This window comes from Rhinoderma darwinii, chromosome 1 (genome assembly GCF_050947455.1).
Source record: "Rhinoderma darwinii isolate aRhiDar2 chromosome 1, aRhiDar2.hap1, whole genome shotgun sequence".
NCBI classification, from domain to species: Eukaryota; Metazoa; Chordata; class Amphibia; order Anura; family Rhinodermatidae; genus Rhinoderma; species Rhinoderma darwinii.
This window is the reverse complement of record NC_134687.1, coordinates 648,890,648-648,908,347: the sequence shown is the minus strand read 5'-3', so window position 1 is coordinate 648,908,347 and position 17,700 is coordinate 648,890,648. Positions and strand designations below refer to the sequence as shown.

The 17,700-nt window shown below is 40.8% G+C and overlaps 2 protein-coding genes across 5 annotated transcripts in view; both read right to left on the bottom strand.

Moving 5' to 3' along the window:
• Positions 1 to 17,700, bottom strand: part of LOC142655905 (uncharacterized) — a 523,874-nt gene that overhangs the window by 270,783 nt on the left and 235,391 nt on the right. The gene's annotated exons all lie outside the window — the stretch shown is intronic.
• The window catches only part of LOC142667560 (uncharacterized), a 69,361-nt gene that overhangs the window by 30,844 nt on the left and 20,817 nt on the right, over positions 1 to 17,700 (bottom strand). For 2 of the 4 annotated variants that reach the window (XM_075847082.1, XM_075847079.1), the window contains exons 2-6: positions 11,185 to 11,271; positions 2,840 to 2,963; positions 1,283 to 1,380; positions 1,112 to 1,190; positions 919 to 986 (exon numbers count right to left, since the gene is read on the bottom strand). In XM_075847082.1, coding sequence (XP_075703197.1) covers positions 919 to 986; positions 1,112 to 1,190; positions 1,283 to 1,380; positions 2,840 to 2,924 — 330 coding nt within the window. In that variant the 5' untranslated portion in view covers positions 2,925 to 2,963; positions 11,185 to 11,271. Of the gene's footprint in view, positions 1 to 918; positions 987 to 1,111; positions 1,191 to 1,282; positions 1,381 to 2,226; positions 2,306 to 2,839; positions 2,964 to 11,184; positions 11,272 to 17,700 lie in introns of those variants that run through there. The other 2 variants (XM_075847080.1, XM_075847081.1) reach the window with 2 other exon arrangements.

The window sequence follows — 17,700 nt, the reverse complement described above, 5'->3', positions numbered from 1 at the left end:
TTAAATGTGGGTCATGTAGGGCCTGTGAATCCATATTGTTAGCTACTTACCTCAATAAAATTTAATTTTTAATCGTTCATACAGGCAGTGATACGATTTGAATTTAAAGTGAACAAAAAAACGTGTGTGTGTGTGTGTATATATATATTATATATATATATAGTTGCAATAGTCAGTTGCATAGTGTAATATCCATTGGGAAGCACCTTCAGTTTTTGGTGTAAAAATGCTTCTTAGCACCATAAAATCACCTTTGAAAATGGCTGCTTTGGCAACTCCCCTTGGGCGGGGTTTCCAAAGTTTGAGCCGTTTTTTGAAGCGTTATTTGAGGTGCAAATGCCTCAAATTACGCTCCAAATGTGTGCCAAACTACTGCAAACTTTATTTTACGCCACCCATTGAATTCAATGGGTAAACAGTCCATAAAATACGCCTGAAGAAGTGACATGCACTTCTTTTTACGGGACATCTTTTTACGCTCCGTTATTTGAAAATGAGACGTGAAATAATGCCCCGTTGGAACAGAATGCCGTATTTCCCATTGAAATCAATGGGCAGATGTTTGTAGGCGTTTTCCTTCCGATTTTTAGCCATTTTTCGGTAGGTTTAAGGCGCGAAAAACGGCTGAAAATAGGCCGTGTGAACATACCCTTACACTGTTGATCACCCCTCACCCGCTCCTTCTTCTTCATCCTCCGGTTTAATATTAGTCAGATCTTCCCCGATTTCACATATGTAACAATTCAGTACAATACAGCAGAGAGTGCGAAGAATCTAACAGATCAACATAAGAAACCACCAAAATCTATGACCACATCTATGACCGGCGCTACCAAAAAGCTCCACACCCCCCTATATAGATCTGGTATAGGGCTCAGCTTCATCTACCTGATGATTCTCTGGGACATTGTGATTTACCTCTTGACAGTCCTGGGAATACATAGGACCGTGACATCTCCCTGGTGGTTTTCTCCTTCTGGATACATCTGTAGGAAATACACAGTGATGGCATAGATTGTCTACACGTGATGAGATGATGGGAGTAGTATCTATGTGACCCTCAAAATAGGTTTGTCTTTACAACTAATGAACGTCCCCCCCCCCTCCTTACACTGCTGCTCAGCCACTAAATCCGTCTCCTCTTCTGCTTCATCTTTAATCTCAACCTTAATATCAATCAGGTTTTCAACCTAAATAGAAACAAGAGGGAAAAAAAATGTAAATTGAATTTGGGTTCAATTACTTTATAGTCATATTTAGATGAGACATTGGCACCATCTACCTGATGATCCTCTGGGACATTGTGATTTTCCTCTGGACAGTCCTGGGAATACAGAGGACTGGGACATCTCTCTGGTGGATTTCTCCTACTGGATCCATCTATAGGAAACACACAGTGACTGAATACATGACTACTGTATATCTGTCTATATATCAGATACTTCACCCTACACTTCTATGTTTACTGATCAGAGCCGAGATTACAATGTTGAGGTCCTCACTACCTGGGTCAATGTTCCTGCACCTTGTAAGCCGCCGGCCTAAAGTAGACTGTGAATTACCAAAGCAAATTGCAAATCGGCTGCTTATTAGCCTCTTAAAGGCTGTGTACACCGCCGTAGGCAATATTTTCTTTCAATTATTTTTTTTATATATATATATATATATATATATATATATATATATATATATATATATATATATATATATATATATATATATATATAAAAAAAGATTTTAGGTGATTAAACACTTTTTCTTTTGAATTTACTTTTATGAAACTTTTTTTGGCATTTAACAATACAGCTGTTATGTCTCCTCTATACACAGAAGCTGGATCATTCGCCATCAACCAAATCCATTAGTGAAGTGACCTGACGACTCGGCTGAGAGCGGGTCCTGTGTCTAACAGAGGAGAACAAGAATATCGAACACATCTAAGGTGATGAACATGGATACACGGGACCCACTCTTAGCCGAGTCGTCAATGACGGTATGTCAGCCCAGTGGGTGCCCAGGGTCACGGCGTCACAGTTCAGCTCAACAAGGTGGGCTGAATGATAACGGCATGGCATAATAGCCGAATATCCCCAGCACTTAGAAGCGGCTAATTGACAGAGGTACCAGTGGAGCTGGAGTTGGAAGAGTCGGCGTCACACACGTCATGACCTCACCCACAACATAGTTAATAAGGTTATAAAAAGACGCCAGTCCATCAGATCCAACCTATAATCCGACCGTGTTGATCCAGAGGAAGACAAAACCCCCATGAGGTGGGTGACAATTGTCTCATTAGGGGAAAACTCCTCCCAGACTCCAAATCTGGAAATAACAACAAATCCCTGGATCACCGTCCCATCTCCAGAATCTAATACCCATAACTTGTAATATTAAAGAGAACCTCCGGTTATACTGTCATTATATAGAAAACTATTATACTGCCGGAGTGTGACGATAATCGTCTTTCTACATGACTTGTATTACCAGGTTTACTTCTGACTACAGCACAGACTGCCCATAGTCCGCGCTGGCGGATGTCCACAACTCTGCATTAGGAGACAGCGCGTCCTGCTAGTCTTCATGGCTCCTGTATAAAGAATGGCCGCCAGCGCTGTCAAATGTAATGTGACCACTAATGCAGAGTTATGAGCAGCCGGCAGCACGAAACGTAGGGATCTAATGTAATGTAGAAGGAGCCAAAATTGTGGAGATCCTACATTACATGTCATTGTACACACGTGTATATGTACTGCACATGATGGTATTAAGGCCTCAACATGACCGCCAGTCCAGCCTGTGCCCACAGTAATGCCAAACATATATATCTGTCTCTTCTCACCTTGTGATGTGCGCAGCCGGTAGTTCTCCATCATGACCTCCTCGTACAGATCCTTGTGTCCTTCTAGATACTCCCACTCCTCCATGGAGAAATAGACCGCGAGATCCTGACACCTTATAGGAACCTGACACACACAATGATACAGTCATCACCCAGACACATCCACCTGTAACGGCAGGAACCAGATCTAGCTCCGATCCCTGCCATTAACCCCTTCGATGCAGCAATCGAAAGCGATCGCTGCATCTTAGCGGTTACTAGCAGATCGCCAGCCCTGACAGGCAATCAGGACTGGCAACTGCTGCTATGGCAACAGGAGACACAATGGCCTCCTGCTCTGCCATAACGGAAGCCGATTAGGCCCCACAGGGAGGCGAAGCCTAATCGGCTTGCTGTCAGTGAATAACTGACAGATCTAATACATTGGGCTACGTAGGTAGTGCAATGCATTAGAAAAAAAAAACATCAGACAATTGGAACTTCAAGTTCTCTAGTGGGACTTGAAATTTATTGTTTTCACTTTTTTTTTTTTACACTTTTTTTCAAGTAACAAAATAAAACACAATCGCCCTTCTTCTCTTATGAAGTCCTTTATTATTGAAAATAAATAAATAAATACGTATTTGGTATCGCCGCGACCGTAACGACCTGAGGTATCAAAATATTATATTACTTATTGCACGCGGTGAACAGCGTAAAAAAACCCTGTAGAAAACTATACCAGTTTGTTTTTTAGTCACTTTGCCCTACAAATATTGGAATAAAAAGTGATCAAAAAGTCGCACGTATCCAAAAATGGTACCTATAGAAAATATAGCTCGTCTCGCAAAAAACAAGCCCTCATATAGCTCTGTCGACAAAAAAAATTAAAAAAGTTATGGTTCTCACAACTTGGCGACAGAAAAAATACATTCTTTTTACAAAAGTAATTTTATTGTGCAAAAAGTTGTAAAACATAAAAAAAGTTCTATAAATGAGGTATCGCCGGAATCGTACTGACCCGCAGAATAAAGTTAACATGTAATTTATAACGCGTGGTGAACGCTGTATAAAAAAAAACTAAAAAAAAGCTGTGCCAGAATTGCGGTTTTTTGTTTACCTGGCCTCCCAAAAAATAGGATAAACGGTGATCAAAAAGTCGCATGTACCCCAAAATGGTACCAATAATAACTACAGCTCGTCCCGCAAAAAAAGCCCTCATACCACTACGTCTATGAAAAAATAAAATTAGTTATGGCTCCAATAAGTCAGGAAATAAAAAAAATATGCAGTTGTGCAGCCCAAAGGGGAACATTTCTTTCAAGAGGCGATTTATCAAGGCCCTAAAATTAAGGAACCAGGAAGGGAGGGCCCAAACATATCCGTTGGAAGCGTGGGTGCCCGTATTATAGCAGGACAACACTTTCCCAGGAAAATTCCCCAAAAGCAAAGGTGCGGAGTGCGGACCAAAAGGGGGATAATAAAGGACGCCATATATCAGTGCGAAACTGGCCTGTGCAGAAAGGATTGCTCCACAGCGTAACACACATCTATGGATCATTTTATTGTTTTTTTACCCCATTATTATAGCACCTGACTATGCCCCTGATGTACTCTGCCCAGCTCACATGTACCCCCACATTATAAATGGAAACAACAGCAATACTCAAACAAATCTACTACCAAGCAAAATCCGCTCTCCAAAAGCCAAATGGCGCTCCCTCCCATCTGAGTCCTACAGCGTGCCCAAACAGTAGTTTCCTTCCACATATATGGCATCGTCATACCCGGGAGAACCCTTTTAACAATTTTTGGGGTGTGTGTCTCCAGCGTCATAAGCTGGACATGACATATTTGCCACTGAAATGGCATATCCAGGGAAAAATATAAATTTTTAATTTGCAGCATCCGCAGCGCATTCATTTATGGAAAAGACCTGTGGGGTGAAAATGCTCACTACACCCCTTAATAAATGCCTTGAGGGGTGCAGTTTCCAATTGGCGTCACTTCTCAGGGGTTTCTTTTCATTAATTCACATCTGAGCCTCTGCAATTGTGAACAAATAGTTTGTAAATCGACAAATTAGGCCTCAATTTCGCATGGTACGCTTTCACTACTGAGCCTGGTCGAATGTCCAGGCAAAAGATTAGGGCCATATGTAGGGGTGTTTCTAAAACCGGGAAACACCACATAATAATTGAGAGCTGTCTTGTTATGGTGGCACAAGCTAGGCACCACATATTGGCATATCTATGGCAAAAATCCAATTTTCACTCTGCAACATCGAGTGCACACTAATTTCTACAAAACACCTGCAAGGTTAACATGCTCACTACACCACTAGGTAAATGCATTGAGGGGTGTAGTTTCCAAAATGGGGTCACTTCTGGGGGGTTTCCACTGTTTTGGTCCCACAGGCGCCCAGAAACCAATCCAGCAAAATCTGCACTCCAAATGGCGCTCCTTCCCTTCTGAGCCCTGCCGTGTGCCCAAACAGCAGTTTATGACCACATATGGGGTATTGCCGCACTCGAGAGAAATTGCTTTACAAATGTTGGGTTCTTTTTTCCTTTATTTATTGAGAAAACAAAAAATTTTGCGCTAAAGCTACGTCTTATTGAAGAAAAAGGATTGTTTTTATTTTCACTGCCAAATTCTAATAAATTCTATGAAACATCTATGGGGTCAAAATGATTACTACACCCCTAGATGAATTCCTCAAGGGGTGTAGTTTCCTAAATGGAGTCACTTGTTGGGAGTTTTCATTGTTTTGTCCCCTCAGGGGCTTTGTAAATGTGACATGGCCTCCGCAAACCATTCCTGCTAAATGTGAACTCCAAAAGCCAAATGGCGCTCTTTCCCTTCTAAGCCCTGCTGTGTGTCCAAACAGCCATTTATCAGCACATGTGGGGTATGGTTTTACTCGGGAGAAATTTTATGGTGCTTTTTCTCCTTCAGTCCTTGTGGAAAAGAGAAAAAAAAATAGCTAAACCTACATTTTCTTTGAAAAATGTAGATTTTTATTTTCAGGTTCTACTTCCAATAATTTCTGAAAAAACATGTGCAGTCAAAATGCTCACTATACCCCTAGATAATTTCCTCAATGGGTGTAGTTTCCCAAATCGGGTCACTTTTGGGGGATTTCCACTGTTTTTGCACCGCAGGAGCCCTTCAAACCCGACATGGTGCCTAAAATATAGTCGAATAAAAATAAGGCCCCAAAATCCACTAGGTGCTCCTTTGCATCCGAGGCCGGTGCTTTAGTCCAGTAGCACGCTACAGCCACATGTGGGATATTTCCTAAAACTGCAGAACCTGGGCAATAAATATTGAGTTGCATTTTTCTGGTAAAACTTTGTGTTATAAAGAAAATTGGATTAAAAATTAATTCCTGCTAAAAAAATATGAAATTTGTAAATTTCACCTCTACTTTGCTTTAATTCCTGTGAAAAGTTTAAAGGGTTAAGAAATTTTCTAATTGCTGTTCTGAATACTTTGAGGGGTGACATTTTTTAAATGGGGTGACATTTTGGGGGTTTCTAATATATAAGGCCCTCAAAGCCACTTCACAACTGAACAGGTCCCTGTAAAAATAGCCTTTTGAAATTTTCTTGAAAATGTGAAAAATTGCTGCTAAAGTTCTAAGCCTTGTGAGGTCATAGAAAAATAAAAGGATGTTCAAAAAACGATGCCAATCTAAAGTAGACAAATGGGGGATGTTAATGAGCAACAATTTTGTGTGTTATAACTGCCTGTCTTACAAGCAGATACATTAAACCCCTTCCCGCACCTTGGCGTAAATGCACGTCCAGGTGAGCAGTAACTTCGTGCACCTGGGCGTGCAGTTACGTCCACGCTTTAACAGTTAACCGCCGCGCGGCGCTACACTGCAGCAGCGGTTAACTGTGCAGGGTGTCAGTCCTGCTCTCCCTGTTGCCGATCAGCGGCCTGTCTCCGCTGAAATCGGCAATTAACCACTTTGATGCGGTGGTCGATTGCGATCACCACATTGAAGAGGTTTACAGCGGATCGGCAGCCCCCCACATGCATTTGCGGGGGCTGGCAAACCTTATCATGGCAACCAGAGGCCAGACAATGACCTCCGGGTTGCCATGTACGGAAGCCTCGGAGGAGCAGCCTCCGGCAGGTCCTCCGAGCCTTCCTGTCAGTGTGACTGTCACGTCACAATGGCAGTTAGAACACATTACACTACGTGTGTAGTGTAATATGTTCCAGCAGCGATCAGAGCTGCCAGTCTAAGTGTCCCCTAGTGGGACAAGTAAAAAAAGTAAAAAAAAAAGAAGATAATAAAAATGTTTTTAAAAAGTGTAAATAAAAGTTATAAGTGACATAAACAAGAATGCTTTTTTTTCTAGAATAAGTCTTTTATTATAGGAAAAAAATGAACACGTTAAAAAAAGTACACATATTTGGTATCACCGCGTTCGTAACGACCCCAACTATAAAACTGTAATATTTTTTTTCCCGCACGGTGAACACCGCGAAAAAAATAAACGAAAAACAGTGCCCGAATCACAATTTTTTGGTTACCAACCCTCCCAAAATATACAATAAAAAATGATCAAAAAGTGGCATGTACGCCAAAATGGTACCAATACAAACTACATCCCATCCCGCAAAAAACAAGCCCTTACACAGCTTTTTTGACTGAAAAAAAAAAAAAAAAGTTATGGCTCTCAGAATATGGTGACACAAAAAATTATTTATTTTATAAATAAGTGGATTTTATAGCACAAACGCTGCAAAACATAAAAAAATTATATACATCTGGTATCGCCGTAATCTTATCGACCCGCAGAATAAAGTAAAATGGTAATTTATAGCCCAGGGTGAAGGCCATAAAAAAACGAATAAAAAACATTGTCAGAATTGATGTTTTTTGGTCACCTTGCTTGCCAAAAAATGGAATAAAACGTGATCAAAAAAATTTCTGGTACCCCAAAATGGTACCAATGAAAACCTACAGATTGTCCCGCAAAGAATAAAACCTCACACAGCGGACCCTGACAGTGGTGAAAAAATAAAAAAGTTCTGGCTCCCAGAATATGGCGATGCAAAATGTGCAGAGTGTCCAAAAGCAGATAAGATCGGGCACCATTTATCAGTGCGACACTGGCCACATATCTGTGGATTATTATTTATTTACTGCATTATTATACCCTGATGTACCCCGCAGATAACATATGCCCCCACATTATAAACTGAAACACCAGTAAAACCCCAAACAGAACAACTACCAAGCTACATCTGCGCCCCAAAAGACAAACGGCGCTCCCTCCCTTCTGAGCCCTGCAGTGTGCCCAAACACCAGTTTACGTCCACAGATATGGCATCGCCATACCCGGGAGAACCCGGTTAATATTTTATGAGGTATTTGTCTTCAGTGGCACAAACTGGGCATAACATGTAGTGCACTAAAATGGCATATGAGTGGAAAATTGTAATTTTCACTCTGCACCATGCGCTGCGCATTAACCCCTTCGCGCACCACAACATAGCATGTCTTAGTGTGGGGTGTGATGTATGGAGCGTCTCACGTGAAAAATAAAGCATTTAAAACGGCAAAAATCGCTGTTTTTTTTGGTCACCTTGCCTCTACCTAAAAATGTAATAAAAAGTGCTCAAAAAGTTGCATGTACCAAAAAATGGCACCAATAAAAACGACCGCTCGTCCCTCAATAAATAAGCCCTCACACCGCTCTATTGACGGAAAATTAAAAAAGTTGTGGCTCTTGGAACGCGGGGAGGAAAAAACTAAAAAAGGAAAAGAAAAAAATGGATCAGTCCAGAAAGGGTTAATTACTTTCTAATGAAATTTATGACCACACGTGGGGTATTGCCGTACTCGGGAGAAATTGCTTTACAAATGTTGGGCAGCTTTTACCCCCTTTATCCTTTGTGAAATTGAAAAAATGCAACATTTTAGTGGAAGAAATGTCGATATTCATTTTCACGGCCTAATTCTAATAAATCCTGCAAAAGACTTGTGGGGTCTAAATGGCCACTATATCCCTAGATAGATTCTTTAAGTGGTGTAATTTCCACTTTTGGGGGGCGTCCACTGTTTTGGTCCCTCGGGGGCTTTGCAAATGCGACATGGCACCCAAAAACCATTTCAGCTAAATTTGAGCTCCAAAAGCCAAATAGCGCTCCTTCCCTTCTAAGCCTTGCTGTGGGTCCAAACAGCAGTTTATTACCACACATGGCATATTTCCGTAATCGGGAGAAATTGTTTTACAAATGTTGGGGTGCTTTTTCTCCTTTATTCCTTGTAAAAATTCAAAATGGCTACCTTTCTTCAGAAAAAGTAGATTTTTACCTTTACAGAATAATTCCAATGAACTCAGTCAAAATGCTAACTTTACCCCTAGAAAAATTCCTTGATGAGTGTAGTTTCCAAAATGGGGACACTTTTCAGGGGTTTCCACTATTTTGTTCCCTCCAGTGCATTTCAAACACGACACGGCACTGAAAACTATTCCAGCAAAATCAGAATTTCAAAATCCAAATGGTGCTCCTTCCCTTCTGAGTCCTGCTGTGGGTCCAAACAGCAGTTTATTACCACATATGGGGTATTGCTATAATCAGGAGAAATTGCTTTACATATGTTGGGGTGTTTTTTCTCTTTTATTCCTTGAAAAAATGAAAAATTTCTACATTTTTTCAGAAAAAAAAAGTAGATTTTCATCTTCACAAACCAATTCAAATAAATTTAGCAAAAAAACTGTGGGTTCAAAATGCTAACTATACCCCTAGATAAATTCCCTGAGGGGTGTAATTTCCAAAATGAGGTTACTTTTGGGGGTCTTTATTGTTTTGGCCCCACAAGACCTCTTCAAACCTGACATGGTACCTGAAATATATGCTAAAAAAAAAAAAGGAGGCCCCAAAATCCACTAGGTGCTCCTTTGCTTCGGAGGCCTGTATTTCAGTAAATTAGCGCACTAGGGCCACATGTGGGGTATTTCTAAAAACTGCAGAATCTGGGCAATAAATAATAAGTTACATTTCTCTGGTAAAACCTTCTGTAGTATAGAAAAAAATGTATTACAAATGAATTTTGTAAAAAAAAAAAAATGAAATTTGTAAATTTCACCTCTACTTTGCTTTAATTCCTGTGAAACGCCTAAAGGGTTAAAACACTTTCTGAATGCGGTTTTGAATACTTTGAGGGGTGCAGTTTTCAAAATGGGGTGATTTAAGGGGACTTTAATATATAAGGCCCTCAAAAGCCACTTCAGAACTGAACTGGTCCCTGTAAAAATCGCCTTTTGAAATTATCTTGAAAATATGAGAAATTGCTGCTAAAGTTCTAAACCTTGTAACGTCCTAGAAAAATAAAAGAATGTTCAAAAAATGATGCCAAACTAAAGTAGACATATGGGTGATGTTAACTAGTAACTATTTTGTGTGGTATTACTGTCTGTTTTACAAGCAGATACATTTAAATTTAGAAAAATGCTAATTTTTGCACATTTTCTCCAAATCTTGGTGTTTTTTACAAATAAATATTGAATTTATCAACCAAATTTTTTCACTAACATAAAGTACAATATGTCACGAGAAAACAATCTCAGAATCGCTTGGATAGATCAAAGCATTCCGGAGTTATTACCACATAAAGGGACATGTCAGATTTGAAAAATCGGCTTCGTCCTGAAGGCCAAAACAGGCTCAGTCCTGAAGGGGTTAAGTTGAGAAACATGCTAATTTTTGCAAATTTTCGCTAAATTTGGGTGTTTTTTACAATTAAATACTAAACATATCAAGCAAATTTTGCGAGTAACAAAGTCCAATGTGTCACGAGAAAACAATCTCAAAATTGCTTGGATAGGTAAAAGCATTGCAGAGTTATTACCACATAAAGTGAAACTTGTTAGATTTGAAAAATGAGGCTGTCGGGAAGGTCAAAAGTGGCTAAAGAGGGAAGGGGTTAAAGAGGCTCTGTCACTACATTATAAGTGGCCTATATGGTACATGATGTGATCGGCGCTGTAATGTAGATAACACCAGTGTTTTTTATTTAGAAAAACGATCATTAGGACCTATATTCGCTTTATGCTAATGAGTTTCTCAATGGACAACTGGGCGTGTTTTACTATATGACCAAGTGGGCGTTGTACAGAGGAGTGTATGACGCTGACCAATTAGTGACCAATCAGCGTCATACACTTCTCTCCATTCATTTACACAGCACATAGTGATATAGCTAGATCGCTGTGTGCAGCCACATAAACACACTATAACATTACTGCAGTGTCCTGACAATGAATATACGCCGTATGAAAGTGCTTCAAAATTTATCATATATCCCTTGATTTTTAATCTACCCCAGTTTTACTTACCCTGATGCACTCCGCACAGCTCTCTACTTGTAAGAGGTCCCTGTCCCAGTTTCCACCTCTTGGATTCGGTTCAAAGTGCTGTATTCCCTGAAATTGAATGACCTTAGGGTTACCTCCATGCATTGCCCAGACATGTCTCGCAATATCTTTTTATTTAGTATGTCATTATAGTGGTCCCTAATATGTCTCCTGAATTCGCGTTTAGTTTTACCTATATAGTCCATAGGGCATGTGCATTTGGCCATATATATGACCCCTTTTTATAAACTATTAATGAATTCTCTAGAGATGTATTCTCTACCAGTTGTACTCACTACAGCCTTTGAGGTCATTACGGAGTCACAGGCCAAGCATTTGCCACATTTGAAGGTCCCTATAGGTCTTCTATTGAGCCAGCAGTCATTGACAGGTACTGGTTTTTAGTGGCTTTGTACCAATTTGTCTCTCACTCTTATTTTTCCGAAAAGTGATTAAAGGTCTCTCACCCAGAGCTTCCGTCAGGTCAGCATCTTCCATGAGAATCCCCCAATGTTTTTGGATAACCTCTCTGACCTGTTCGTGTGCCCCATCGAATGTGCCTATGATGCGCATCTTATTCTTTATAGGGGTTTTTTCTTTGGGTATTAGTAGGTCACTATGTTTGGTTTTAATAGCATTAACCAGTTCAGGACCGGGCTATTTTGAGCCTTCAGGACCAGACACCGTTTAGCCCTTTTTAGCACGCGTTAGTTAAATGGCCAACGACGAGTTTTTTTCCGTAGACAATGCAGATTTCTTTTTTTATATTGTTTTTATACACATCCTTTTTGCTATTTTAGAATTTTTATTCATAAAGTTAGAAAATAATAGTAAAAAAATAAGCTTTTTTATGTTTCAGATATTTTTTTTTGGTAATAACTTTTTATAAAAAAAAAAAAAAAAAAAAAAAAACACCTTTGGGGAACTTTATATATTTTTTTCTTTCTTTTACACCATGTTTTTCCACTGTAACTGGAGCTGCACAGCAGCCCCAGTTACCGGGGAAATCAGCCCTCTCATAGTGACGATTGTCACTAATAGGCCTGTGCTGGGTCTAGTAAGACCCAGCAGCAGTCTATCAGTAACGGTACCCGGCGATCATGTGACCAGTCACATGAACACCAGGAGGAATAGAGACAGCGGCGTGGCCGCTGCCTCTATTCATATACACAGCGTTCATTGAGCTTCTATCCTCTCCTCAGGGTCCCGGCAGTCACTGACAGCCGGACACCCAACATTCAGCTGCCCGATCGCGCGGGCAGCAAGTTAAAACCCGAGCCGTAAAAAGTCTATGGCTCGGGTTTTAAGGTCCCTGACCGCTGGCCGTAAATACACAGCCAGCGGTCGGGAACCAGTTAATGAAGGCATCCCTCAGAATATGATCCGGATATCCTGTTTCTCTAAATCTTCCTCTCATATCTGCAGCTTGTATCATAAAAGTCTTCGTATTAGAACAATTTCTCCTGAGACGGAGGTATTTTCCCTTGGGTATGCCTCGTTTGAGGGCACATGGGTGGGCACTCTCCCATCACAAGAGACTATTTGTTGCAGTAGATTTTCTGAAAACCTCTGTTTGAATCTTGCCTCCCAAACCCCTAGAGAGTCGGACGTCTAGAAAGGCCAGGCTGTCCGGGTCACTCACTGAGGTGAAGCTCAGACCCACTTGATTAACCCCTTCCCGCTCCTGGACGTACTATTAGGTCATGATAGCTGTATCGTTCGCGCTCCATGACCTAATAGTACGTCTCGAGAGTAACGGCCGTTTCGGACGTCCTCCCGACACATACAAGAGCTGTGACAGCAGCTGTCTCGTACAGCAGCTGCCGCAGCTCCTACAGTGGCGACTGATCGCTGTGTCCCCGCTGATTAACCCCTTAAAAGCTGCATTCAATAGTGATTGCAGCTTTTTAGGGGTTAAGTTACCACCGCCGGCCTGCTACACGATAGCGTCCGGCGATTATAACTATGGCAACCGGACACCAAACAATGGCGTCTGGCTGCCATCGACGGAGGCCTAGTGGGTCCTGACGAAGTCAGGACCCACTAGGCTTGCTGTCAGTGAGTAGATGACAGCTCTAATACACTGCACTACGCATGTAGTGCAGTGTATTAGAATAGCGATCAGGGCCTCCTGCCCTCAAGTCCCCTAGTGGGACAAAGTAAAAAAAAAAAAGTGTAAAAATAAGAAAATAAAAGTTTGAAAAGTAAAAATCCCCCTTTTTCCCTTATCAGTCCTTTATTATTAATAAAAAGAGATAAACAAACTATAAATAATTGGTATCGCCGCGTCCGTAACGGTCTGAACTACAAAATTATTTCATTATTTATCCCGCCCGGTGAACGCCGTAAAAGAAAATAATAATAAACCGAACCACAATCACAATTGTTTGGTCACTTCACCTCCCAAAAAATGGAATAAAAAGAGATCAAAAAGTCGCATGTACCTAAAAATGGTCCTGATCGAAACTACATTTCGTTACGCAAAAAATAAGTCCTCGCACGGCTTTATTGATGGAAAAATAAAAAAGTTCTGCCTCTTAGAATAAGGAACACAAAAAGTGAATGATTGTTTACAAAACGTATTTTATTGTGCAAACGCCATAAGACATAAAAAAAACCTATAAACATCTGGTATCGCCGTGATCGTATCGCCCCGCAGAATAAAGTGAATGTGTCATTTATAGCGCACGGTGAACGCTGTAAAAAAAATTGAATAAAAAAACAAACAATAGTAGAATTGCTGTTTTTAGTCACCGCGCCACCTAAAAATAGAATAAAAACTGATCAAAAAGTCGCATGCACCCCAAGAAAACTACAATAGATTCTTCAAGGGGTCTAGTTTCCAAAATGGGGTCACTTTTGGGGGGTTTCCAATGTTTTGGCACCACAAGACCGCTTCAAACCGGACATGGTGCCTAATAAAAAGGAGGGCTCAAAATCCACTAGGTGCTCCTTTGCTTCGGAGGACGGTGCTTCAGTCCATTACCGCACTAGGGCCACATGTGGGATATTTCTCAGAACTGCAGAATCTGGGCAATAAATATTGAGTTGCGTTTCTCTGATAAAACCTTTTGTGTTATAAAAAAAATGGTATAAAAAGGATTTTCTGACAATAATAAAAATGTAAATTTCACTTCTACTTTGCTCTAAATTCATGTGAAACACCTAAAGGGTTCATAAACTTTCTAAATGCTGTTGTGAATACTTTGAGGGGTCAAGTTTCTAAAATGGGGTGTTTCATAGGGGTGTCTAATATATGGGCCCCTCAAAGCAACTTCAGAACTGAACTGAACCTAAAAAAATAAATGAGGCAATAATTCGCTTCTCCTAATGAGCATTGCCTACACCGAGATGACCCCAGTTTTGACCGTTTGTATAAACGGAAACCCTTATTAGACCGTTTCAGTGCCCGGTTTTCCCAAGCATTCACCCCCGACAAGTGTATTTCTATTGAGGAGTCCCTGGTACATTTTAAAGGGAGGATTCAATTCCGCCAGTACCCGCTGGGTAAGAGGGCAAGGTATGGCGTGAAGATGTATAAGCTGTGCGAGTTCATCAGGGTATACCTACAAATGTAGGATATATGAAGGAAAGGACACCTGTATTCAGCCCCCAGAATGTCCCCCCTTACTGGGAGTTAATGCAAAAATTGTGTGGGATTTGGTCCACCCACTGCTGGACCAGGGTTACCAACTCTACCTGGATAATTTTTATACCAGCGTCCCACTCTTCAACTGCCTCGCTTCCAGAAGTCCTGCGGAATGCGCCACTGCTAGAAGAAATCTGACAGGCCTCCCTAAGACTCTGCTTGGGCAAACACTCAGAAGGGGCGAGAGCAGGGCACAATCCAGCAGCAACATATTGTGTGTCAAGTACAAGACGAGAGAGATGCCACACCAGTACCCATGTACCCGTACGAGGTACCAGTACAGAGACCCCCATACCAGACTTACATCCTTCACTACCATAGGTACAAGGGACGGGTGGACTTGTCAGATGAAGTCCTGAAGCCCTACAGCGCCATGCGGTGTGGTATAAGAAGCTGGCCGGGCACATCATACAGATGGCATTGTACAATGTGTACGTGCTACATCGATGTACAGGCCAGAGGGGAACTTTCCTGGAGTTTCAAGAGGTGGTTATCAAGAAACTAATTTTTAGGGACCAAGAAGGGGGGGGCACCCAGTACTTCTGGAAGCGGGGCCACAGGCATCGTACCAGGGCAACACTTTCCAGGAGAAGTTCCCCAAACTGGCAAGAAAGGAAAAAGTCAAGAGGTACAAAGTCTGCTATAAGAGGGGGATAAGGGAGGACACAATATACCAATGTGACGCGTGTCCTGAAAAACTAAGGCTCCGTATGAAAGGGTGTTTTAAAATTTATCATAGACCCCTTGATTTTTAATCTACCCCATTTTTACTTACCCTGATGCACTCCACACAGTTTATCCCCCTCATCTTTCCCTTCTGAGCCCTGCTGTGTGCCCAGGCAGCTGATTACAGCCACATGTAGGGTATTGCCGCACCTGTGAGAACCCACATTACAGTTTATGGGGTGTAGGTCTCCGGTCAAAATGCTCACTACACCTCTAGACGAATGACTCAAGGGTGTAGTTTTTAAAATGGGGTCACTTCTTGCGGGTTTCAACTGTACTGGTACCGCAGGGGCTTCTGCATACATGACTTTGCACCAGAAAATCACCAGTAGGCCAAATGGTGGTCCTTTCCTTCTGAGCCCTCCCATGGGCCCAAACATAAGTTTATCACCACAAATTGGGTATTGCTGTACTCAGGACAAATTGGGAAACAAAATGGGGTATTTTATTTCTTGTGAAAATAAGAATTTTTGAGCTAAAACTACATATTATTGGAAAATATATATTTTTTTTAAATTCCCAGCCCAATTCAATTAAGTTCTGTGAAGAAACTATGTGGTCTAAAATTGTCAAAACACCAATAAATGAATTCCTTGAGGGGTGTAGTTTCCAAAATGGGGTCACTTCTGGTGGGTTTCCATTGCTTTGATACCTCTGAGGCTCTGCAAATGTGACATGGCACCCGAAAACCAAACCAGCAAAATCTGAACTCCAAAGAAAACACAGCGCTCCTTCCCTTCTGAGGCCACCCATGGGCCCAAACGGCAGTTTATCACCACAAATGGAGTATTGCTGCACTCAGGAGAAATTGGGCAACAAAATGGAGTATTTTGTTCCCTGTGTAAAGAAGACATTTTTATAAAAAATGACATCTTATAGGAAAAAAATTTCATTTTTTAATTTCATAACCCAATTCAAATATGTGCCGAGTAAAAACTGTGGGGTTAAAATGGTAACAACAACCATAAATTAATTCCTTGAGGGGTGCAGTTTCCAAAATGGGGTCACTATTGGGGGATTCCTACTGTTTTGGCACCTCAACACCTCTTCAAACCTGGCATGCTGCCTAAAATATATTCTAATAAAAAAAGAGGCCCCAAAATGCACTAGGTGCTTCTTTGCTTCTGGGGCTTGTGTTTTAGTCCACGAGCGCAGTAGAGCCACATGTGGGACATTTCTAAAAACTGCAGAATCTGGACAATACATATTTAGTCGTGTTTCTCTGGTAAAACCTTCTGTTACTGAAAAAAATTGAATACAATTGAAATTCAGCAAGAAAAATTTAATTTGCAAATTTCACCTCCACTTTGCTTTAATTTCTGTGAAATGCCTGAAGGGTTAAAAAACTTTCTAAATGCTGTTTTGAATACTTTGAGGGGTCTAGTTTTTAAAATGGGGTGTTTTATCAGGGTTTCTAATACATAGGCCCCTCAAAGCCTCTTAAGAACTGAACTGGTACCTTCAAAAAAAAGCTTTTGAAATTTTCTTAAATATGAGAAATTGCTGTTTATGTTCTAAGCCTTGTAACGTCCAAGAAAAATAAAAGAATGTTCAAAAAACGATGCCAATCTAAAGTAGACATATGGGAAATGTGAACTAGTAACTATTTTGGGGGGTATAACCGTCTGTTTTACAAGCAGATGCATTTAAATTCTGGAAAATGCTATTTTTTTTATAAATTCTCTAAATTTTGCAATTTTTCACCAATAAACACTGAATATATCGTCCAAATTTTACCACGAACATGAAGCCCAATGTGTCACGAGAAAACAATCTCAGAATCGCTTGGATAGGTTTAAGCATTCCGACGTTATTACCACATAAAGTGAAATATGTCAGATTTGAAAAATGGGCTCTGAGCCTTAAAGAGGCTCTGTCACCACATTATAAGTGTCCTATCTCCTATATAAGTAAAGAGGCTCTGTCACCACATTATAAGTGCCCTATCTCCTATATAAGTAAAGAGGCTCTGTCACCACATTATAAGTGTCCTATCTCCTATATAAGTAAAGAGGCTCTGTCACCACATTATAAGTGTCCTATCTCCTATATAAGTAAAGAGGCTCTGTCTCCACATTATAAGTGTCCTATCTCCTATATAAGTAAAGAGACTCTGTCACCAC